Source organism: Ictidomys tridecemlineatus, chromosome 2, assembly GCF_052094955.1.
Source record: "Ictidomys tridecemlineatus isolate mIctTri1 chromosome 2, mIctTri1.hap1, whole genome shotgun sequence".
Lineage (NCBI taxonomy): Eukaryota > Metazoa > Chordata > Mammalia > Rodentia > Sciuridae > Ictidomys > Ictidomys tridecemlineatus.
The window spans coordinates 89,099,701-89,125,034 of NC_135478.1; the positions used below are offsets into that span (position 1 = coordinate 89,099,701).

The 25,334-nt window shown below is 50.8% G+C and overlaps 1 protein-coding gene across 3 annotated transcripts in view; it reads right to left on the reverse strand.

Moving 5' to 3' along the window:
* Positions 1-9,578: 9,578 nt before the first annotated feature.
* Fbxo21 (F-box protein 21) overlaps positions 9,579-25,334 on the reverse strand; it is a 40,614-nt gene continuing 24,858 nt past the window's right edge. The window contains exons 10-13 of one of the 3 annotated variants that reach the window (XR_013434791.1): positions 22,566-22,777; positions 20,893-21,050; positions 11,576-12,299; positions 9,579-9,813 (exon numbers count right to left, since the gene is read on the reverse strand). Coding sequence is in view for 2 of the 3 variants with exons in the window: in XM_078039107.1 (XP_077895233.1) it covers positions 12,109-12,299; positions 20,893-21,050; positions 22,566-22,777 (561 nt within the window). In the remaining variant the exon portion in view is untranslated. Of the gene's footprint in view, positions 9,814-9,842; positions 12,300-20,892; positions 21,051-22,565; positions 22,778-25,334 lie in introns of those variants that run through there. The other 2 variants (XM_078039108.1, XM_078039107.1) reach the window with 2 other exon arrangements.

Below are 25,334 nucleotides of genomic sequence, written 5' to 3' on the forward strand. Positions count from 1 at the left end.
TCCTGGCTTCCACCACACACAGCTCGTTCCTGTCTTGGAGCTAGAACAAATTCTGGGTCTGTTCATAAGGAGGAAGGAGGGATGGTTTCTTTCAAAACATGGCAAGGCATCTTCAATTCAGCTTAGCAGACGCCAGACGCTGTTGGATGCAGGGGATATGCCTAGAAGGTCCTGTGCTCAGAGCCCTTGGGGACACACAGGCGGGAAATAAAAATCCAGAGGGGCAGGGCCACGGGGCCATGGTGAGCAGAAAGCCGACCCAGCCACCGAGCAGGGTTTGGGGGTGTGGAGCGCAGCCAGCAGCTCCAGCAAAGCGAGGCTGGGGCTGGGCCAAGCCCAGGTCGTGGTGACCGAGGTGGGCTTCCACCAGTGAGTAAGGAGGTCCCGGAGCCTGGGACTTACGGCTGAAGCAGAGTCGGCGTGTGGGAGGTGTCCAGCTGGGCGTCTGGACGTCACCCTGCAGGCTGTGGGAAGCCACCCAGCAAGGGGGTCAATGAAGGAGCCGCAGGTGTGAGGAAGACCAGGGGGAGGCAGGTGAGCTGCGAGGGCCGGCGAGGGCGGAGGCTGTGGGGAAGCAGAGGCTGCAGATGGAGCGGAGGGAGTGACAGGGGTGGCCCGGGGCTTGGCACCCTTCATCCCGTTGGATGGGAAGGAGGAGCCCAGCAGAGGCCTCCAGAGCCCCTGCAGCCCGGCGAGAGGCCCACGCCGACCTCCTGAGACCCCCTGAGCTGCCCAGGGAGTCGGCCTCCTCCTGGAGGCTGGGGGATACCTCTAGGGAAACCCAGCACCCACGTGGCTCTTGGGCTCAGCGAGGAGACGGGTCCTGGCTCCTTTCTCAGTCACTCCCCAGGGTGGAGGGGACCCAGGGCAGGTCCACAGCGGGACCCTAAGAAGTCCTGGGAGGGCAGGCCTGCTCCTGCGACCTCTCCCAGGATCTGTGCCACCGAGGCAGCAGTGCAGGACCTGCCACCTCACCCCGCAGCCCGAGACCCGCAGCTCTCCAGGCTCCAGGAGGCAGCGGCACCGTCATTTAAGATGACAGGCTCCTGGGGACAGCATCTCCAGGCTGTGGAGTGACTGCGGGTCGGGGCAGGCCGGCCTGCAGCCTGGGACCTCAGCTCAGCAGGGACACGGCCGACAGGCGGCCACCGCTCCTGCTTTCTTCTGAGCCACCCAGGGAAGGAAAGTGGGAAGTCACCCCCGCTTGGGTTCCTGGGGGGCGGGCAGCCAAGCCTGGGTGTGTGGCCCGACACCGGGGCCGTCCTGCGTGCTGCTGGCTCCCCCCTGTCCCTGCCCAGCCGTCTTCTCTGCCAAGGGCCAGGAGCTTCGAGGGCTTAGAGGCTGTTCCTGATGCTGAGTAGCCCACGCTGGGGGTGACTCACTGCCTAGACAGTGACAGTGACAGCACGCAGTCTGTCCTGATGAGATTCAATGGCCATGCATTGGCCCAGCTCTCTTTGCCCTCCCTCCCTCCAGGGCCATCTGATTGTCTCTATTACCCCGAGCACCACCTTGCTGGGGGACTCCGTCCACGCCCTACTTGGCTCACTTGGGGACCACTGCTCCACACATCACAAACCACTACAGTTCAGACCCAGAAGCAGCCCTTCTGGCCGGTGGCAACACTTCCACTCCCAGCTCCAAGCAGAAAGCAAGGCCACACTCAAGGGAGCAAAAAAAAGGCAAATGGCACTCTCAGGGTATCGGTGAATAATTAAGAAAAAGGGTCGGTGGGAGCTGTGACAGAAGAGGACTCTCAGCTCCCAGAGGACCACCCACTCACACACCTGACCCAGCGGCCAGCTTGGGAACCAGGGAAAACCAGGCGGCCCTCCAAGCGTCTTTGGTTGGCAGTGTCGAATCCCTGGAGAGGCAGAGTGACGACAGGCACATAAATAACTACTGCTGTGGCCGAGGGACGCCAGGGGCTGAGTCTACTCTTCTGAGCTTCATTCACTCAGTTAAACAGTGCTTGCGGCAACCGTGTCACAGATGACGGGAGACCCCAGACGTCTTCCGGGGAGGACTGCACTCTTCTCGTTGTTCCTGGGAGAAGGTGTGACAATGAACTGACCCGGGGAAAGGCAGACAGCAGCTCGGGTCTGGGGTCAGGTGGAGCTGGGCTGGGACCCTGTTACTCAGTAGCTGTGGCATCTTGGGTAAGTTACTCAACCTCTCTGAGCCTTTGTTTCTTTGTGTATAAACTGGGAGAACTCTGCGTATGTGCACAGTTGGTATAGAAAGGGGCTCAGTGTGAAATGCGCACGCCTCCTGGCAGTGTCCTGTCACAGGGAAGTGCAGAGACTTCATCTAACATTCTAGAAGTGTTCGCCTGCCTCTTATGTGTCTGTCGCTGTGGACCCAAGTAGTCCAGGGCTGAAAGTCCAACGTGAAGGTTGACGCTGGAGCCCCGCATTGCCATTCCCACTGAGGCCTGCAAGAACTCCAAACAAGGAGCCTCCCAGCAGAGGGCGCTGTGGAGACAGGTGCCAGCCAGAGGAGCCCCAGAGCCGGCTGCCGCCTGGACTCCATCACCCGGGGCCCTTCACTCCTTGCCGCCCACGCCTCTGCACCAGTCTCTCAGCTTGGGAGGAGGGCCACACACCTCCACTGTGTCCATACGGGGCTCGTGTCCTGAAAGCAGTGGCCACAGATGACGACGATGACCCCAAGCCCCCAACCCAGCAAGCAGACACCGGCCCGCCAGATGCAAATGGGGAGAAGCAAAGCCGAAGTCTCCAGCCACTGTGTCCCTGAGGCCGAGGGCCCAGCAAGCCCAGCTGTGGTCTCTGCAGTCAAAACAGGGGGACTCTGGGTCCGGCTTCTCCAGGCAGACGCTCCCAAGTTCTCTGAGGACAAATCAGAAGTTCTCCAAGGACAGTGACATTGTGTATAAGAACGTGTCTGTTGTCCAGTGATCAGAAAAAAACTCCCACAAGGCGAGAGGAAGGGGAAGCAGAGCATTACAGGGGCACCACGGCCAGGTGCAGGGGTGCACGCTGGCAGTCCCAGCCACTTGGAAGGGAGAGGCAGGAGGACTGCCTGAGGCAGGAGTTGGGGCCCTGCCTGGGCAATACAGGAAAAAAAAATCTAGGCGTGTGGTGCACACCTGTAATCCCAGCACTCAGGAGGCTGAGGCAGGAGGATCGTGCGTTCAAAGCCAGCCTCGGCAACTTAACAAGGCACTATAAGCAACTCAGTGAGACCCTGTCTCTAAATAAAATACAACATAGGGCTGGAGATGGGGCTCAGTGGTGGAGTGCCCCTGAGGTCAATCCCGGGTACCCAAAACAAAAGCCACACACACACAACCACACGTGGGCTTGGGGGTGCAGCTCAGTGGTAGAGCTTGCAAAGTCCTGGTTAGAGCCCCAGCACTGAGAAGACGCGTGGAAGATGCAGCCAGCTGGCCTGCTGCTTGGGAGAAAGAGAGAGGCTGGGGCCAGCACACCAAAGGCCGTGCCCCTGCGTGGGCAGTGAGGGTGTGAACAGAGTCAGCATCTCCACACGTCAGCGCTTCCTGGCTCACTGGCGCCCTGAGACGGTTCTGTTCTCTGCAGATGCAGCTGCTGAGAGCTGTCCTGCCTCGCATAGGGACAAGTCGCAGCTCCCAACTCTGGATGGGCCGTTCTCCTGCCTTGACCCAAATAGCTTCTCTTAGTGAATGCGGTGGATTAAGTCAAGATCTTAGATGATATGACTAAAGAGAGCACAGGATGGTGCCTAGGCCTCTACAAGGGACCTCTGGGGTCGATGAGTCTGCACAGCCTCGTGAGGCCCTGTGGGGGTTAGGGGCTCAGCACTGGGCCTGGGGACACAGGATATGGTGCTTGTCCTGTGGATTCCCACTCAACGGTGTCTGGAAAGCGCAAGGGATCCATTCCTTCAAGGATGGTAGAGCTCCCTGCTGCAGCAGATGGTTTCTCCAGGGTGAGAGAAGGTTCCGGAACCTAGGTTCACCTGAGACAGCAGTTGTTTTGTTGTTAGCAACCTCAAGGTTCACCGTGGGCCAAGGGGCTCGGCATGGATGGCTGAGGTTGGAACACGGCCCTGTGCTTGCTAGGAAGTGCCCCGCCCGGAGCCCCACCTCAGCCCAGGGTCGGCTCTTCAACTGTCATTTTCTTTGACAGTTCCAACCTTACCTTACCTTACCCACTGCCACTCTGACTCCAGCTATAGACCAGGGTGTGGCTCCAAACTGAAGTGGCCTAAGATTTTATGATAAAGTGGTTGATCCCAAACACTCAGTTTCATGTTTTGGATGTACTTTTTGCGTCACTATTAATCACCTTAGGTATGCTTGGTACTGTGTTCTCATCCTTCGGAGATACAAGCTCAAATACTCAGGGAGAAGTTCAGGCTAGTTGGAGATGTCTTCAAATGGCCCGGGAGAAGGGGCACACAACCTTGAAAACAAGATGAAAAAGCTACAGCCGGTGTCCAGTGGTGAGTCCTGGTACTGGGCACCTGGGTTTCTATTCCTTTTTCCCCCAACTTTCTGTTTGCTTGGGAGGTGGGGATCGTGCTCTGGGCCTGGAGGAGGCTAAGTGTAAGCTCTGTCTGACCCACAACCCTTTTCAAAATTTTGATGTTGCTTAGACTTCCTTAAAAGAACAAGTCTAGGTGTCTCTTTAGGCACACGCAGGCCGAGGGCCACCCTGGCCCACAGCCACACTCGTTCTGAAATCCTACCGCAATGGCAGAGTAATTGCGACAGCAACCATCTGGCCCAGGAATCCAGAACGGCATACTATCTGGCCCTTTGCAGAAACAGTTGGGCAGCCCCTGCCGAAGAGGAAACAGCACTGGCAGAAGCGACTCCCCGTAAAAAGCCTCTGCAGGCTGGAATAGGGTTTCCCCAAACTTCCAGCGCACAGACTGCTGGGACAGAGGGAGAGCCTGTCCTCTTTTCCTTCAACCAAACAAATGCCAGTGGAATGACCTGGCCAGGACCTCACTGAGCAAACAAGGCGTGAGTCCCAAATAATCAGGGATGGCATCACTAGAGGGTGTCTGAGGGCACAACGCCCCTACCCAGGAGGCAGCTGCGGGGGAGCAGGAGAAATGTCCCTGTGGTCCGGCCCAAAGGCCCAGGTTCCGAGACCCTTGGCCAAATCAAGGTCCCTTCACGGTCACGGGCCTGACCATTCCCATTGGTAGCAAATCACCGATCGCTGAGGGGTCCTTGGGCTTTCACATTTTTCTAACTAACCTCGTGGAAATATTTAGGAAATCATTTCAGGTGACAGTAGCTGTTGCCCGGAGTCTTCCCACTCCGCTTCTCTTATCCCGTTTGTTTTTCAGTTTGTGTATGTCCTTTGTGTATTTTAGCACATTCTACCTTTAAAACAAACTGTGCACAATCTGTCAATGTGTCTCTGAGAAGTTGAACAGTGGTTAAAAAAAAAAATAGCTAAGCATATACTCACCCAAGCTGTAAGACTTGGTTTCAGGCCATTGTCATCTGACTACTGGAGGAAAAAACCTGATCACAATAACCCGCCTCAGCAAACTTTCCAATTCAAATCGGAAGGGCTTCCATTTACCAATCGCTTTTGAGGGGGCAATATGAATGCAGTCACAGCAGAACACCCAGTTAATGCAATCAACAGCAAGCCACCGTTTTGTGATATGCTGGGACTTCCAGCTGGTCCTTCAATTCCTTCATCCTTCTGACGGCAGACTTGACAGTGACGGCAGACATGGGGCCATGGGGCCGTAGGGCCAGGCACCCCCAGCCACTGTTTTCCTGTGCCCGATCCCCACAGCCCATCTCTTCATCTTGGTTTTGTCACAGAAGGAATGAGGAATGAGTGTACCTGGCCTGCTGGTGGATTTCGGTTTTCTTCACCATTTTCTGGAGGGAGGCACCGTAGCGGGTCCCATCTTTACCAAGGATTCCAACTTTCTTAGTGACTTTAGCCATGTCGCCTCGACTTAGGCCTGAGCCGGGATAGCCCTGATTATCCCATTTTTATAAGAGGCAACAAAACAAAACATAAAACCCTTTCAATTAATTGGGGACTTAAAAAAAAAAAAAAAAAATATATATATATATATATATATATATATATATATATATATATATATATATATTTAGTTGTAGTTGGGCACAATACCTTTACTTTATGCACATATTTATTTTTATGTGGTGCTGAGGACCAAACCCAGGGCCTCACACATGGCAGACGAGTGTGCTACCATCGAGCCCCAGCCCCAGCCCATAATTGGGGACTTTTAAAAAACAAACAGCCTTCAAGAGATCTGGGTGGGTGGAGTCAATATACTAAGCAAAGAGGATTTCGTAGCATATAATCCAAAGGTCTTTGTCCACAGTAGACATTTTAGCCCTTAAAGGGGACAGAGATGTCCTTCTCTTGTATTCACCAAAGCTCCTGGTGCAAGGAAAGGCAGCACTTTTGGCAGACCCTCAAAGACTAGGCACCGGCATCAACCAGCAAGAGGTGGGAAGAGAGCAGGGACCCATTCCCTCAAGGGTGGCAGAGGCTCAGGAAAATGGTTTCTCCTGAGCTTTATCCCGCAGTTTTCTCCCCTATGCCAGGGATGTTCTACCACTGAGCTACATCTCCAGCCCTTTTATATTTTGAGATAAGGCCTCTCCAAATTGCCCTTGAACTTGTGATCCTCCTGCCTCAGCCTCCCCTGTAGCTTCTGAAAGGGGACAGTGCCAAAAAACAGGCTGAGAGACACTGCAGTGGGTGATGGTAGGATCCCAAGGGTCAGGCCCTCTGCATGGTAGTGGACGATGGGGACCATCACCCTGCGACCCACGATAGACCGTCAAGGAACCAAGAGAATCACTGGGTGTTGGCAATGGGAAGGCCACTGTCCCAGTCCCAAGGGCTCTCTAGCTTCCCCCTAAATCCTGCAACTTGAACACAAAAAAGGTCTCCTGAGAACTGTCCGGGTTCCTTCTCTCCCACGTTTAAGCACCTGGCTCTGGCTAGTTCACTTCCCAAGAGACTCTGTGTCAATTTTGGGAACAGCTGAACAGGAAGTGGAACTTCCTACGGGAACACACGCCCACTATAAACCTGAAGAGAGTCACTGGGAGGAGAAGCGCTGTGACATAAACTATGGCTAGCCTGGCCCCGCAGGCTGGGCAGACCCTACAGCAGGCAAAGAGCTGGAGAGCTGGGCTGGGGTCCCATTTGGGATGGTGTTGCTGACAACCTGCAAGGGGGAGCCACAGTCCTTAGTTAGCTGAGGCGGCCAGCAGCCTGCATGGACTGAACACAGTCTCCTGTTGCTCTTTGCTGCTTCTTGCAAGGGAAGGACAGGAAGGACAGGCGCTCAGGCAGAAACGAGCTGCTCTCAAGACTGCAAGGAACAAGAGCCAGGGATCTCCTGCTCCCTGTGCTGAAAGTGGAGTCTGCAGCTGGGCGCAGGGGCAGGTGCCTGCAGTCCCAGCTGCTCAGGAGGCTGAGGCAGGAGGATGGCTGGAGCCCGAGAGTGAGGCCACTGAGACCTACCTGCAAAAACTGAATGAATGAATGAATGAACGAAGGATGAAATCACTGAACAAAGGACCATTAAACATTTTTCAGTTAAGCCAGATCCATCTTGGTTAATATGTAGTACAAGACCATGAAGTAGGTGAGAATGTTCTGGAAGAGAACTTCAGGCACTTTACTGGCATTAGTAGGTGGTTAAGTAGCCTTGGAAATTTCTCAGAGGAAGTTCAAGCTTATTGTAAATACAAAGGAACGAGCCTAGGGATGGCTCCCGCACTGGCAGGCAGGAAGAGCGGGGAGGCGCGGGCTCTGCTGCGCAGGGAAGACGCGCCCTGACGCCATCCTGATGTGCCCGGAGGGAGGCCTGGGTCATGGAGAAAGGGAGGGCGTTCCTCCAGGAGAGCAGTCAGGGTCCACTGAGTCACCACAGGCCAGGGCAGGGGTCTGCAGGAGCCCCACAGGATGTCACCTTGCTGGAGACCAGTGATGCGGGGTGTCTCCTCCCTTCTCCCTAACCAGAGCTTTGATAACAGGTATCCAGTCCCCACTTCATCTCCAAAAGGGACTTGGGGCTGTCAGTCACTGGTCCCCAAGGCCAAGGGAGAACCTGCAGAGCCCATCAGGAACCTCGGGTGGAGGCCACGCAGGGTGGGGGGCACACAGGGCAGAGCCCCCACTGTAAATGTCCCACCAGGAATGGACTCCCCAGCCTCTGGAGTTGGGGTGCAGCCATGTAACTCAAGTTCTGGCTTGAGGTGGGTACAGCGTATGTAACATCCCCCTGCCAGGAGGACCGACCCTCTCCTCCCCTTCCACAGCCATCTGTGTGTGTGGGGGGTCTGAATTCACCACAGCAGCAGGACCTGTAAGGGGTACCCCACTGCATCCTGCTGAGAAGGGGTGACTGAGCCGGAGACTGGTGATGCCTGTCAACACAGGTGGCATGGTGTGGCACTCCAGGATGGACCGTGGCAACAGGCCCTCTTCACTGGAATGAGGACTGCAAGTCCCACCTCCCGTGTGGGATGGGTGGTGCAGGAAGTGCCTCTACACCAGGCTCAGGGAAACCGCTCCTAAGGGCTGGGTGCAGAGGCCCCAGGACTCTCAGAAGCCACTTACACAGCCTCCAAATGCCTGTTGAGGGCCGTGATATGGGGTGTCCCTCTCCCGCCCAGGGTCACCCCTGCAGGGAAGTTCTCTTGGGTTTGAGCCACAGTGTTCTGGGGTCTATATTATAGATCTAGCACTGCCCTAATGCAATCACTGCCAAGTGGCCATGTTTATTCTATATTTGCACATTTTAATCAAGGAAGGAAGTCCTAGAGTCTCAAGATTCTAGAATTTCAGAACTAAAATGATAAAGCTGCGAGGGGGCTGGGGGGGGCATGGCTCAGCGTGGAGCGCCTGCCTGGTGTGCACGAGGCTCTGGGTGCCATCTCAATACCACAGGGGACAAAGTAAGGCAAGGGAGTTGCTCCTTATTGACAGTGTGGCTCTGAAAGGCTGGAGCTACGGGTTCCTGGCAACCTTGGGAGACCTGGGTTCCCACCACCCACCTGCCGTCCCATCTGGACTTCCCTGCCTGCAGTGGGCACTAACCTTAGCCCACGCACATCTCAGCAGGGTCAGCAGAACTTGGCCCACAGCCAACCACGCCTGCAGCCTACTTCTGTAGAGCTCTTGAGTCAGGATACTTTTTTACATCTTGATAATGAAGGACATGCAACAGACAGTCCGCGCCTGCCAACAGGCCCTGCCCACAGAGCTTCTGGGGGGTTACCAGGAGTCCTGGCTCCACATTGGCCCGCAGCTCAATACACACATGCAACACAGCCACCAGCATCTCCAGGAGTGAGAATTCTAGGTCCTACCAGGTTAGGAAGACTCGACCCGCTGTCCGCCCTCCTGGGAAAGTCACTCTGCACAGCAGTGTGCTAATGGCCGGGAGGAACACGACGGCAGGAAATCGCTGACCCTGTGTAGCCCTAACTACTGCCCTCACACGGCAGTAATAGGGCAGAGGCGTGCTGCGGAGGACACTGGGTCCACCGTGCGAAGCGCAGTGCTTGGGCGACACTGACAAGAGACACACTGCAGACCTGATTCTCCTGCAGACATCTGCAGCTCTCAGTTGATGTGTATTTTCACAGGATTAAACAGGTGCGGTATTTGCATGACAAGAGGACTGTAAAGCTACTACAGCTGGTAAAGTAACAGCCTGGAAACCCAGGGGCACACGGGCACCCCCCCACTGTCAAGGACTCACAGGGCAAACCTTTCACACTCCATCAGAAGAGAGGTTAGAGATCCTTCTTTCATTGCGGCTGGGCTTTTTGTTCTGAAACGAAATTGGGCAGGCCATTTGCATGGTTTTCTCTGGGTAAGTTCCATTTATTAATCATTATACAAAAAAATCTTGGCATTCATTTGAAGAGAAAAGAAGTTGCTATATCCAAATATTTCATATTTTAACATTGTGAAAGTTCTACTTTTATAACAGGGCTTTTTAAAATGGAGAAAACTTTTGGAAAATTTTTTAAAAAGAAACTTATGATTTATTAGAGTACAGGATCCAAAACACGTTTTTAGAAAAATATAAAGTGCCCAAATACCAACTTACACAGGTGATACAGGCTTCCTGGAGCCAAATGAAGCATTCATGAGGAAACACATTTAAAAACAGTCTAGATACATATTTACAATTGGGTCAGTAAAGGTAAAACCATCTTTCTTGGCTTTGATGTTACTCTAAGAAAAAAGGAAATCAAACCGAAAAACCAACAGTTATAACTCAGCATGCTCCAAGGTTTCTTAGTAATGCATCTCATTAACGTTAATTCCATATTATCTAATTTTTACCCTTAAGCGAGAGTAGTGTGAAATCCCGCCACCTCCGGCAGGATAGGTGTTGTGAGTGGTCACATTTTCAAATGCAAGTTCAAATCACCTGACTTTGGATTTGACTGATGAGGAACACAGACACTGGGTGGCAGCTACTTCAGGCGGAAGGAGCCGGCGGGCCAAGTCCCCATCTCCTTCCAGTAACCGCCTAGTGGCCTTCACTTGTTAGGAAGTGGTCTCAGGTGGGTTCCCGAACCTTGGTCATCCCAGGGTTTCCAAAGGGTAAACAAGAAGCAGTCATTCAACGCGGTGAGAATACTGCATGCAAATGGCAGACACGTGGCGAGGCTGGCTGGACTGCGGCCTCCTAAAGCCTCGCTGGCTACAGCAAATGGATTATGCATTTTAAACGCAGAGCGCAAAGTAACTAAGTCCTAACTCCAGGAGTGAGCTCTATGGCTAATCACAAGCTAGCTCACTTGAGAACTGGCAGGTGGCGAGTGGCGGCAACTCCAGAGCTGCAGACTCGGTCCCTTCAGCTCAGTTACTAAGAACATGGAAAAGGAGCCAGGCAGCCCGAGCAGGACCAGGCTTTCCCAAGTGACTAGGACACAGGCTTCGTCCTGGTGCTTCAGGGCACCGATGGCCCGAGAAGCCAGATCACACACACCCCTTTTTTCCCACCAGCCAACACGCTTCACATGAAAGACACTGACTTCTTTCTACCCCACCACATTCAAAGGGTCTGGAAGTGACTCTAAGGAATGACAAGGGCGTGGAATCCCTCCTTCTTTAAAAAGAAAATTAAGGTTCATTACTTCTTTCTTTTCGATTAGAAAAGTGGAACCCCACTTTTTGGTCTTTGGAGACCAGAAGAGTACAATTTATGAGAGAGACTATTTCAACATCAGATCTGTGTGGCTCACTACAAAAAAAAAGAACCCATCACTGATTTAAGACCTACTCATGATACTGGAGCAGATTTTTTTAAGATTAAAAATAAAGTAGTCATTTTAAAGAAACAGAAGATGAATGTGGAAAAATCCACGAAAGCCATTATTATGCATTTCCTAAAGAATCTTATGTAATAAAATAGAAAACTCATGATTTATAGAAATGTGCATAATTCCAAGAGAGGAATTTGGAAGGGAAAACTGTTATTCTCCCAATTTAAATTAAAAAAAAGAGAGAGAGGCAAACACTTAAAATCTGTGTTTCATGTATCAGCAAGAAAATAAAGTTCTAAAGATTCTAATTACCATTTGCTTGTTGACGTCTCCATCTCCAAGGTGCTGCCAAGACAGCGAACGACTTTACCTCCGAATACGCCAGGAAATTCAGGGTAACAGACAGACAAGCCTGACTCAAGACCGCACACGTCCCACGGAGACATCAGAAAGAAATTACTGCAAATGGACAAGCCCATCTGCCCAGCGAGTGAAATGTTCTGAGACATGGAGACAGACAGAGGATGGCAGTGGATAAAAAGAACAGGTGTTGGCTGTGAGACTTCATGAGGACAGAATGTCACGAACGTCACCACAGGACAAGCATACAAGCCATGCCACTGAACACAGTGCCTTTCGAGTTAATTCACTAGTGTAGGCGGAGAGCGACATTGTCTTTGCAGCTGGCGGAGAGCACACGTCATTCAACTGGGGAGGAGGCGACCAGCCCACTGGTGCAGTGGCTTTGCTGACAGTGAGTCCAGAGGGCTCCTGGAGAGTCTCCGCCGGAACCCTGTTCTCTTGGGAGATAGCAGCAGCGGCAAAGGCACGATGTCCTCTGGACTCTACTCATCTATGCTCTCTTTCTTTGCACTGTAAATATTCTGCACCGTTTCATAGACAAACTCCAGATCCTCAGGGTACCGGATCTCCAGCTCCGCGTTGGGGATGTAGTGAGTGCCCGTGAACTCCGAGAAGTAGCGCCCCACGTCGGGGTGAGAGATCTCCTGAGGCTCCACGTTGTACTCCAGATTTTCTGTTGGCAAAGAGGCACAGGGACATTCTCGTTAATGCTTCAGCTTCAGCAGCGTCTTTTCTCCAGAGCACCCCGTCACTCCTGTCAAGTGGCATTTTTGAGGTGGTGAAAAGGAAAGACCACAGAAGTTCATGGAGTTTAGAGGTGATAGGAAAAAGGCAGGGTGTGGCCCTGGGGAGGTGGCAAAGGCCCCCCATGGCTGCACAGGGAAGAGAAACAATTTTCTGTTCTCTGAGCAAGATATTTGGTGACAACAATCCAGTGGAGTCTCCTTGAATGGCCACCTAGGGTCCTGTCATACCCCTCAGGCCCTAGTAATCAATAGCCCAAGGCCACAATAGGGTAACTATTGCTCACTCGTTCCTGCAGTGGCTCAGCTTCAGAAGCCACCTGCACCTGGGTACATGCCTCAGACCCACCACGATTCTGCTACCAAGAGGGTTCCTGGCCACCTCCCAGAGCTCCTGCATGGTCCAGCGAGTTGAGCACCAGTAGGCGGGCCCTGAAGACCCAGCAGCCCAGGCCCGGCCCTCTTCCCTCTCCACTTTGCCACTAGATAACTAGAAATAAGCTTTAAATGGAATTATACAAAAGGGCATTATACTGGGGGGGGGCTGGGGGGGTGGCTCAGTGGTAGAGCGCTCACCTAGCATGTGTGAGGCCCTGGGTTCGAGCCTCAACACCACATAAACGTAAATGAATAAAATAAATGTATTGTGTCCAACTTCGACTAAAAAAATTTTTAAAAAATGGTATTATAGGCAAGGTGTTTAAAGGGTGAAGTCCTTGACAGGTTCAGTCTCTCCCACAAACTCGAGACATGGCTCCTCCAGGGGACCAACGGAAGGATGGCATCTTGTGCACCCTTTCTTGCTAGCAGGAGACTGGGTCTGACCTCTGATCTGGAAGAAACCCAGCCATGTCCTCCATCACCCAGCTCCAGGAAGGAGCTGGGGGGGTGGAACACCCACGGCAGCCTCTGTCCCATCAAGACAAAGCCATGCTGTGCGCAGACAATCCAACACAAACGGGACATATGAAGTCTCGATGTGCAACAGACATCTCGGCGCACAGCTCAGGGCATGCAGAGTCCTGGCACCTCCAGGGCACACAGGTGAATGCAGGCAGTTTTCGGAAGGCCTGACCTGGCCTGACGTTTGCCTCTGGAGCGAGGGAAAGAGTGGGGTGACTCCATCTATGCTTCTCCTCTTCGCCACAAAACAAGAGGGTCTAAAGGAATTCTGTGCTAATTTGCTGTTTCTTAAGAGTGTGGCAAGGAATGTATCAGTTTAAGAATCAGTGCTGCTAAAGAAATCATAAACAATGTGCAAGGATGAACATATGGAGATTACTTTAGCACTAATTAAAAAAAATTGTAGTTCTGGGGACTGAAACCCCAATGAGCTACACCCTCAGCCCTTATTGAGACAGGGTCTTGGTAAGTTGCTGAGTCTGGCCTTGAACTTGTGATCTTAAACTTGTCATATTGTCTCAGCCTCCCAAATTGCTGGGATTAGAGGCACCACCCATCTAGTTTACTTTAGCACTTATGGAAGCTTTTAAGCAATGTTGGTAAAATCAACTTTGCATCCTTGGGCAAATAAAAGTAATGGCACATTAACTCAGCAAAACACTGGGCAGTGAAGGAAGGTGGAAGCTATGGGGGAGATGGGGATGAAACACACACTATACTTAGACCAGAAAGCCAATGGGCATGGTGGCCCCTGCCTATAATCCCAGCAACTCAAGAGGCTGAGGCCGGAAGACTGCAGTTTGAGGCCAGCCTCAAAAATGGCGAGGTGCTAAGCAACTCAGTGAAACCCTGTCTTTAATTACAACATAGGGCTGGGGACATGGCTCAGTAGTTGAATGACCCTGAGTTCAATCCCCAGTACCACCCGCCTCCCCAAAAAGCAAAAGCCTTAGAAAAACCAATGCCAGCTACCAGGACACTATGTAGCATGGATGGCTGTCTCTCACAGATTCTTTTAAATCAGGGGCTTACAGCGTGCCAGGCGCTGGGGTAGCTTCACAGCACAGCCCAGAGCCCCTCTTGATACCTCCTGTGCCAGGCAAGATGCAGTACAGAGGAAGGACCTGCCCAAGGACCAGCTCCTCCAGAGCTGCTGGGAACCAGATGTAATGGTGCTACGGGGGGTCCCCACACTGTCTGCCCCTGTGAAGAGGGAGCAGAGTGAGGGGGCTGGTGCTCAGAGTCACGGCCACGGGACCTTGGTTTTTCAAGATGGAAGCTGGGTGGCTTGCACACTCCGAAAATGCCCTCTGCTGTCCCTGCAATCCAGTCCCAGGCACATTCTCTGTGCAGGGCCTACAGTGAGGGCAACAGGCCTGTGCCTTAACCAGGCAGCTACCAAGGATGCCACATGCGGATTTGCTGGTAGGAATATTAGGAAGGGAAAGGACCTGGGGATACCAAGAGATCGAGTGCCCTTGGCTCCAAGGGACTACTCCCTATGCCTCTCAGTGACAGGCAGGATGGAGACAGTCCACCTGCTTTGAGGCCAGTTTGTGGGAGCACTGGTGCTCATATGATGGCCACTCTGCTCTCAAAGGGACACCTGGCAATACCTGAAGACATTTTTGGTTGTCAGAACTGGGAGTTGCTACTGGCTGGTATCGGGCAGAGCTCAGGATGCTGCCAAACTCCCTCCCGTGCACAGGTGGTCCCATCACGAAGAGTCAGGTGGGCCACAATGGCGGCCGTGCTCAGGTCAGGGGGACCTGCTCTAAAGAAACCGAAACCGACACGCTGGGCTGGGGCTGGGGCTCAGAGGCGGAGCACTTTCCTCACATGTGTGAGGCACTGGGTTCCATCCTCAGCGTCACATAAAAATACATAAATAAATGAAAGTACTGTGTTCATCTACAACTAAATATATATATATATAAAGAGAAAAAAAAGAAACCAAGACATGCGGAGTAGCAGCCGCCCCAACCCCAGTGATGCAGAGCAGCAGCTTGATGCCCATAGCTCTTGGCCTCTGCACATTGGCAAGAGGGAAGAAAAGATGCTACTGTCCTCAGATCTTGGGACAACACGTCCAGGCAGCTGTTACACAGAATTCTGGGTGTGGGCCCCAACCAAGGCTGTTGTGAAATGTCCAGGCAGCACTGGGGCGCACGCAGGAGGGAAGCGAAGGTGCAGACGGTGACCCAGCACTCCGGCGGCTGGAGAGCCTGGTGGGATGCGGAGCGTTTGCCTGCTTGGCTCCCAGCCCCAGGGAGCAGAGGAAAGTAGAGCACGTTCCTCTACAGCAGAAAACATCACAAAGCTGGCAACTGTGTACTGTGAGGGGACAAGACCAAGTCACTACATCAGAAGGTTCAAAGACTGTACTTGATAAGGAAGGATGAACCTCAGAACCACAAAACTTAATTGAGCAAAAGATGAACCAGGGGACCCTTAAAAATGCTGTAAAATCCTGAGACATCTCCCCGATTCCCTTGAAGTTTTCAGAGAATGTGTTTGCTTAATTAATTTTAAATTTTCAGCTGCCTGAAAATATACGAATATATACTATGGAAGGAGGACCTTTGACTCCTCCGTGGGTAGGGCCCTGTCCTGGTGCCCCCTCCTGTGGGGAAGGACCAGCAGTGTGTCTTTATGGTCCTGTGTGAATCTCCCGTATATCCTTGGAGGAGTCTTGGTACTGTCGTGTGTTTATTTTCACAAATCTCTCTAAACACCTGCAACCAGCTTATTTACTTGCAGCTTGGTATTCCACAGTCTGGAGAGGCCCCCGTTTCCCAGGCAAGTCCTCACGAATGATCACTGTGCTGCTATTTGAACAAGGGACCATGGGCGTCTATACATATGTCTGAATGTGTCTCAAGAGACCAAAGGGTGGGCTAGGCTGCAAATGAACGGTGCTTGAGACTTTTACAATTTATATGACACTTTACGCCCCACCCCTGTATGGGGGATCCTCACTCAGGTCATCACACTTGCCAGCATATGCAGATTCCCATGGACTGTTTAAGTGGGTGGAGAGTTTACTGTGGAAGTATAAGAAAAATTAGGGGAAGGGAACTACCACTCGGAGAGAGCACACCACACTCAGAGCACCCCACGAGGTACACTGCACCCTTACAGGCACAGCATGTAAGAACCAGATTTTCACATGGCAGTTGAATTCCTGACCTTCCAATGTGGGCAGCTGACTTCTGTCCCCAGCATTCACCACACTGGTCTTCCCTGCTATCTAAGAAATAGACAGGGCAGCAGGGACAGCAGCCACAGTGTTAAAGCATGCCCCCTGGTGGGTATGACAGGTTATATACATGCAAGATGATGCTTAGGAGAAATCTGGCATCTCAAGGGAAGAATTCTCTTGTTTAAAGATATCATACAGGTTTATGGCTTATAATTTATTTTTCAACACTCTGTGGTGGGCTAATAACTATAAAAGCATTATTAATGATTTCTACCCAGGTTAGTAGAATCACTGGAGACAAGGCTTGAAAATTTAGATCAAGACAAGTTTTAAAAACAAATTGTGTGTGGGCATTTGTGGTATGGGGGTTAAACCCAAGGCTTCACCCGTGCTAGGCGCGCTCTACCACTGATCCATTCCTCCAGACTGAGCCATTCCTCCAGTCTTTTTTACTTTATTGTAAGACAGGGTCTTGCTAAGTTGCCCAGGCTGGCTTCAATTTTGCAATCCTTCTTCCTCAACCTCCTGAGAAGCTGGGATTATAGGTGTGCACCACCACACCCAGCTAAAACCAAATCAAATGCAAATAAAATAACCCAGAAATGTTTAAAACCACATCTGAGTGTTTTAAAAATTTAGCCTCTGAAGGTCTCACACTGGCTAAATATGGGCTCATGTGAGCATAAAATTGTTCCAAACAATCACAATACATTGATTAAATAAAAATCCAGGCATCTATGGGGGGCGGGGGTTGGGGGGTTGGGAGAGGTAGGGCAGCACAGGAAGCTGTTGGGGGAACACAGAGGCCCCAGACTGCAATTCTCACAGAATGACCTAGGGAGGGACAGCCAACAGATGCCAGAGCAAACCACAGAATTACAGGTCACCAGAGAAGGGACATTCATGGGATGCCAGTGTGACTCCATGGATTTTCTGCTAATTGCAAAGGGAAAACTGTCCCTTTTAGCAAGTTGCTATCTGGTGAAACTCAGCATCAGTGATGGTGGGTCACTGAGTCCCAGGGGCCTCTGAGTGGAGCACACAGCACCTGACATTAAACTTCCTTAGGAAAATATATACCTGATCTAATCAAGCTCCAGAAAACTTCTGGTCTGTAGGACAACACACAGGTAAGAAAACAAGGAGACAAATTCTGAAAGCTCAACAGCTCATAAGACAACCAGCTCGGACCCTTCAACCAGCCAGAGTCACAGTGAAGAGGAACAAGGACAAGGAGCATTAAGAGCGAGCACTGTTATTGAACAAGAGACTGAAGAGGAACAACCAGACTCAGTACGCAACCCTGGCTGGATCCTCACTTTCAAATAACAATAACAAAGAACAGCTACAAAAGTTCTGTGGCAATGGGGACCTCTGAACACTCACTGAACGTCAGCCACCACGAAGTGACTTGTCTGGTAGGGGTGGTTCTGGAACTTCAGCAACGCGACACGTCTTTGTTCTTAGAAGAAGCAAGAGTGAGTACTGAGGTCATGATGTTGCAGCATTCTTGCAACTAGCACAGCAAAACCTGAGGCCCTCCATCCATCTCCAGAGGGAAGGGGTCTGCTATCCCATCTCTTCTTTTAGCTATTTCATCTGTTTGAAAATGCTCTTAACCCAAAGTTGTAAAAAATAATGAGCCTCTTGTTCACCACAAGAGGAACCTGCACTTCTCTCACTATTGGGCCCTTGTGTTTAAAAGTCCCCCCCTCCCTCCCTAGGACAGGAACTCCCATCCTGTAGCCAAACGTGAGTGTCTCCTGGGGTCTGGATGACCCACAGTGCTGGGCCGTATCGGAATGAACGGCCACACTCAGCAACTACATCCCCCAGGAGACCATGGATGTGGAGGTGCTCCGACTTGGGAAGATGGGGAGCTCAGGAAGGTGGAAGGTGCAGGGCAGGGCTGAGAGAAGCTTCTGAGAGGGAGGGACCTCCTAACCCTGAGGGGCAGCCACCTGCATAAAGAGCTGAAGGAGAGCAAAAGGTCAACTGCAAGGAGAGAACCATGGACCGGGCTGGAGCATGAAGGTGGGGATGGAAGGGAAGCTGCACAGGTGGACACAAAGCCGCCTGGACCGCCAAGAGCACCGTGCATTCTGTCTCGGCAGCAAGTGTGCAATAACACAGGTGGGAAAGACGCACACCCAGTGGAGGTGCCAGGCCCGGGGCCGGGGATGGGGTGGGGGCATGCATCTGACTAGCTGGATGCATGAGGATGAAGAAACAGAGAAGGCAGAGCTGGTCCCCAACCGGTACTACACAGTGAGATGACGCGCAGGAGCAGGCTGGAGCAGGGGCAGCACCGGGAGTCCAGTGTTAAGAGCATCTAAGCTGGGCACAGTGATATGAGCCTGTGACCCCACCTACTCAGGAGGCTGAGGGAGGAAAGACTACAAATTTAAGGTCAGTCTCAAGCCTCAGCCACTTAGTAAGACCCTGACTCAAAATTAAAAATTGAAGGGGCTGGGGATGTAACTCAGTGATAAAGCATCTCTGGGTTCAAACCCTAGTGCTAAGAAAGGGGAATTTTTTTTTTTTTTGAGAGGCACCTGAAGATCCTAAGAGCCCACTGTGTGCAGAGGACCAAGGACTATAAGATGCAGGCGTGCAGCCCAGAAGCTCGGGATGGAAATACGGCTTTGAAAGTCACCAGCATGTAAACGGTTACCAAGGTTGCAAGAGCCAAGGAGAGCGCCCAGAGCTGCAGGGAGCACCCTGAGGAGCAGGTGTGCTGACACACCTGGGGAGCACATGAAGACTCCCTCCCCTTCACTCTGGCCCTCTGGAAGCACTGAAGTCCCAAGTGCCCACAGAACTGCCAGCAAAGATAGACTCTGCGGGCCAAAGCAGCTTTTCAGGTTTTAGGACCTTCCATGTCTCAAAACTTAAAATTAAGCAAGACAACTTGCTAACATTACTCACAACCACTTAGATCAATCTCCACTTTAGAGATGGTAACACTGATACCCAGATATTAAATGTTCTTCAATGTTATTTGTTGCAAACCTCACAACTGCATGTTACTTAGATTTGATGAAGGATAAATTCCAGAATCTTCAACAGGATAATTCAGACACCCACTCCAAAAAGCCCATTTTCAAGTCAATATAAATGTTTCCAGAAACTTGTGTAGATTGCAAGTCTTCACACCAGCCCTCCATGTGGACAGGGACTGCAGGCTGTGCAGCTGTGGACACTGGTGCAGGGTGCTGATAAAAAGAAAGTTCTCCTTTATTCCTGCAAAATGCTGCAGGAAGCACAGTATGAAATGGCTCACTAAAGGATTAGTGGTGGTACAAATGGTCCAGCAAATCATTCAATAATTTCCAAATCACTTTTTGATTTTTAGAAAGTATTTGTATGACTTTTGATTTAATGTAGCTTTTAAAACATGACTGCCACAGCCTATCTGACAAGGGAAGCCCAGCAAAATCCTCTTATACTTCACCCAGCACAAGGGCCATGGGGAAATGATCTATGGTGGCAGTAAACAGACTTCTGACGTTACTGCTCTGGAGGATCCTCTCTCAGCCTCTTGATGAATTAACAGTAATTAACACAAAAACTTTCCCCAGCCTTTTGTAAACTTCTGGCACTTTTATATATTAATTGTTTCTCTTATTGGATTTACAAAGGTCAAGCCTCATGTTTCAGGCCAGAAATGAAGAGGTCCGGCATGATGGGTGAGGGTGAAGTTCTCTGTCAAGCCGGCTTCAAGTTCATTCTCCCAAGTTAAAAGTAACTGGCCTCACGCGCCTCAGTCTCAGGAGGTATAAAAATGACAGGGGTTCTCACATGGAGATGACACACATTAGGCTGCTGCCTGCCTGTTCCGTAAGCACTCGTGTTAATAAAATTAATGTGAACCCTTGGCAATCAGGCATACAACCAATCCGACCTATTAGAAAGAGGTGGAAAGCATTGGGGACAAAGAGAAGGCAGACTTGCTGAGGGTTTTTTGTCCTCCAGCCTCCATCTCAGTCCCAATGGCCCCCATCTCAAATCTGCCCTGGGCTGGCACCTGTTAGGGAGGGCAGTAGCCACAAACACCTATCAAGGGTCACCAATGCCTGCTGACCCTGAGAGCCAGTAGTGTGGACTGCAGTTCCCGCAAATGGCCAGCCGAGGGTATCTCCGGGACTCAGACTTGAAGAGATGGAGATCAAAAGGGGAAGAGGCTAAGAACAACGAAGAAACGAGAGAAAACAACTGGCAGCCAGTATCAGGAGGACAGAGGACATGGGCTACACCAGTGAGCACCCAGCCATGTTTAGCTGAGTATGGTCCTACGAGGTTAGCCATAGGACCAGTGCCACCTCTAAATGTACTGAAGACCCACGTATGAGTATTCAAATTTGTGCTTAAAATATGCCCAGGTGTCGTGGAATGTCCCGACAGGGCCAGCCTCTCACCTTGGGCTGCGTATCGACAGGAGCCATCCTCCACCAGCACGTTGTAGAAGGGCTGGTGATGGCCGTGAGGCAGGCTGTGCACGTTCATGTTTCGGATCCATTCGTGTCCCATCATGCAGGTAGGGTCCCAGCCGTAGATCACACAGTTATAGCCATACCTGACCAACAGAGGAGGAATGACAAGTCAACTCCCTGGGAACCTGTCACAGCGCCTGTGAAACACAGAGATAATGGCTTCACTTCTCTTAAGTTCATGTTTTTACCAATTCACCTGCTGTTACTCGTGTTAGTATAGAGGCTCGGGCCACCCTGCCCCTCTATAAACGCTCTTACTGTCAACACACCACTTTTCATTTAGAAAAGACTGAACTTTTCAATGAAGAGTGACAGGGCAACTGGTCATCCAAAAGTAAAGGCATCAGGACACTGACCTGATCACAACATGCCAACAGTGATCGTTAGTAAAGCAAAGACCTAGGTGTGCAACGAAGGACTTCTAAAATAAAGTATCTTTGACAGGAAACAATTCTTAAATGAGGTGCTAAAAATACAATTCACAAAGAAAACCAATTAATTTGATAGCAATACAATTAAGAGAATAAAGGACCCTGATTCAGACAGACTCCATCAAAAACAGGGAAACAGCTCTGGACAAGATGCTGGGTGAGGCTCAAGAACTGCTTATTTTTCGATGTGACAACAGAATAATGGTAAATGTATTAAAGCGAGCGCGAGTGAGCCCTTCCCTTCTGAAGACACATACCGAACTAGTATGCAATGGAATGGCACCTGGTGTGAGTTACAGTGGGGAGGAGGGGACGAAGGGTGGAGGTGGGCAATGAGAGCGCTCCTGAGACCCCGTGACAGGAACCTCACCTCGGTTCTTCTCACTCCCCTCTCTACTCTTCTGTGTGTGGAAATTTCCATAACAAAGTTTTTAAAAAAAGAACACACTAAAGGAATGGAATTCCCAACCTGAGAAGACAGCTGCGACTTGTCACACAGACACCAGTGTGCAGAACAAGGACAGGATGATGACATGTCAGTATGGAAGATGGGTACTGTGCAGAGAATAAGCAAAACACCTGAAGCAGCACTTCCTGAAGGGAGCCTGGTTGTCAGGAAACCTATAGAAAGAACCTCAGCCTGCTTGGGAATTAGGGAAATGTAAATTAACACCATAACAAAGGACACTTAAGGACATTTTTAAAGGCCTAGCAGTGACACTTGTTGGTGCTAACAGGAACTCTCAGTTCCTCCTTTGTCGCTGGGATGTGAACCAGTATCGTCAGTTTGGAGAGGTCCGTTTGGCCTGGTAAACAGAGCACATGCACAGACTATGGCGTCAGAAATCCATACCCACGACTCAGACTTGAAGAGATGGAGGTTAAAGGGGAAGAGGTTAAGAACAATGAAGAAATGAGAAACAACTCTGTGTGTAGAGTTGCTTGCATCTTCCTGCACAGAGAAGGGTCTGGAGGTCAGTTAGAAAAGTGAGTCACTGCTTAAAAACAAATGTGAAGAGGCAGCTCAGCCTTGTCTTCGGTGGCGGGCACTCGGTGAGGTAGTGATCAGGGGCACCCAGCTGCTGCTCCGAGAGGCAGATCCTCCTCCAGCTGTCTCCTGCGCCCACTGGGATGGCTCCGGAGGACAGGAGGACCCACGACACTCACCTCTTATGCTTCATAATGAGCCCAATGGAGTAGCAGACATCCCTGTGCTTCTCGTCAGAGCGAAGCTTGACCTCCACGCCTACCTCCTCCTTTTTGCGCTCGATGTGCTCGAGCGTGTGCTGCACCAGATAGCCCACCGCCCCGTGCTGCCCGGGGTCGAGGGTCTGGATGTGCTGGAGGATGTCAAGCACCTTCAAGACAAGACAGAAAGACTAGGAGATAATATTTTCAGCTAGGCCTTTTCTTTTTCGCAGCTTGGGATTCAGACCTACCTACATAACCTGATAAAGGACGGCAGGGGCTGCCATCTGCTGCACATTTGGACTAGGGGGGCCACAGAAGGGCCTCATGTTCTCGGTCGGCATGGACACTGTGGGAATGCCAGCTGTTTTAAACACAGTAAGGAGACTTATTTTACCCGCCACTCATGCACTGAGAGGGAAAAATTTTAAGCTGTTTTAATACATGAAAAAGACCTTTTGACACTACTGCCTCTGGGCTGGGTAAGAGGGAAAGGGTCACTGACCAGGCACCCAAGGGATGCCATACTTGAGGAAGAGTCTTGCTGGCCACGCCAACAGTCTTCACTCACATGGAACTCAGCATTCCAGTGGGCAGGGGGAGACACTGTATCTATGCAGAGCTTCAAGTAGCAGCAGGGAGGAGCAGGACTGTCTACATTGTCACAGTCTCTGCTGTGCTCAGTGCCTCTGAGAAAATAAACACTCAAGTTTCACACACACACACACACACACACACACACACACACACACACACACACACACACTCTCTCTCTCTCTCTCTCTCTCTCTCACCCTGTTTAGCACCTGTGGTGTTGCTAAGAATGCAACAGGTCTCTTGATGAGCCTATCCTTCTAATTTACCGAGTCCTAAATTATCACGTTTAGTGGTGAAGACAACCTGGACTCTAGTCCCAGATCTGTCAAACTAGCTGTTTTCACTTTTGAATCATTTTCTTATCCAACGATGACGAAGCACTGACTTACCTATTTCTTAACACATAAAAATGTTGTGAAAACTACAGTTTCACACAACCTAGATATTGTTCCAAATGCCAATCTTGTCTTCTATATGGAGTATCTCAGTATTTCCTGATGATGATTTCAGTATTTGATTCTCTGCTGGGCGCTATACCATGCAGTCATGGCTGACTTCCAAAAGAGGAACCCAGCTCAGTGGCATAAAATAAGGCTTGCCCAAGGTCACAGGGTTCTGAAGACACAGCCCTGGGTCTGACTATCAACCCAACGTTTCAACACCACGTATCAGAGCAAGAGTGGGAACATCTTATTTTTTCAGTAGTGGGGACTGAACCCAGGGCCTTACAAATACTATGCAAGTATTACAAATACAACTGAGCCATAGCCTCAGCTTTTTAATTTTATTGTATTTTAAATTTATTTTGCACTATTAGGGATTGAACCCTGAGGTGCTTTACCCCTGAGCTATATCCCCAGGCCACCTTCTTTTTTTAAAAATGTATTTTATTTTGAGACAGAGTCTTGTTAAGTAACCCAGACTGGCTTTGAACTTGTGATCTTCCTGCCTTGGCCTCCTGAGTACCATGGACTACAGGTGTGTGCATGCACCCATCATTCACAAGAATATTAAAGTAGGAGATTTTCATCAAATGTTATGTTTCAAAAACATAAAAATGGACAGAATAGCATAACCTCAAGTACCCCAAAGCAGATTCAACAAGAATCCACTGTCAGCCAATCCCTATCCACTTCCCACCTCCAATAGTGTACTTTTAATTTGGGGACAGTAGTGGCATTTACTTTTTGTAGCTAAAAGCATCCTACTGAACAATAAGCCTCTATCTGCTGTGGTGGCATAATGGCCGTCCTTGTGTGCCCATCCTGTTCCAGTGAGCTAGTGTCGATGGCACCTCGGCAGCGTCCCCTCCTTCTGGCAGCCCCTCTCCACCAGACGCACAGCGCGGCTAGCACCTCAGCAGTCCGAGCACAAGGCAGGCTGGATTCCGACTGCCCCAGGAGACAGGGCCAGGGATAACCACGCTCTCCTTCCTGCCATGTGCTGAGGAGGGGCGAGGGCAGGAACGGAGTAGATGCTGTGACCTGAGGCCTGGTGTGTTCACGAGGGTAGTGCTGACAGGAGGCCCCACACTGTCCCCAACCAAATACTCTAGGTCTAGAACCCCAAGTATCACAAGTTTTGAGGAAAGACCTTAAAACAGGGCCCATCACCCACGAAGCATTTCCTTCCACTGTCACTCCTCCTCTAGCCAGGGGCCCGAACGCCTCTTTTGGACAAGGCTAGAAGGTCACTGTTTTGGGCTGAACTAGTCAATGCTGCTCCAGTGCTTGAGAGCAGCTGCAGACATTGGTACTCTAACCGGCACAGCTGGGTCTGATAGAACATACCCACAGAAGCAGGCGGTCCTGCTGACCCCTGCTCTGTCTCTGAGTTTCAGGTTTTCCCTAAGATTTTCCCCAAGTTCTTGGCTTCATTTTCTCGACAGCCACCTGTCTATAGGACTCATTTTTTTTTGGGGGGGGGGGAGAGCTTCATCAACCAGGGCATCTGCATTTGATGGATGACCCCAAGCAACAATTCCACACACCCTGAGTTATATCACCTTCTCCCGACCCAAACAAGCTCATTCTCCAGTCACTCCGTTTTATACTGGCGTAACTGTCTCCTTGTTGTAAAACCTAGATATCTTATTGGGATCTTCTCCTTTTTCACAGCCCATGAAGTCTGGCCATTTCTCAATTATTCCCC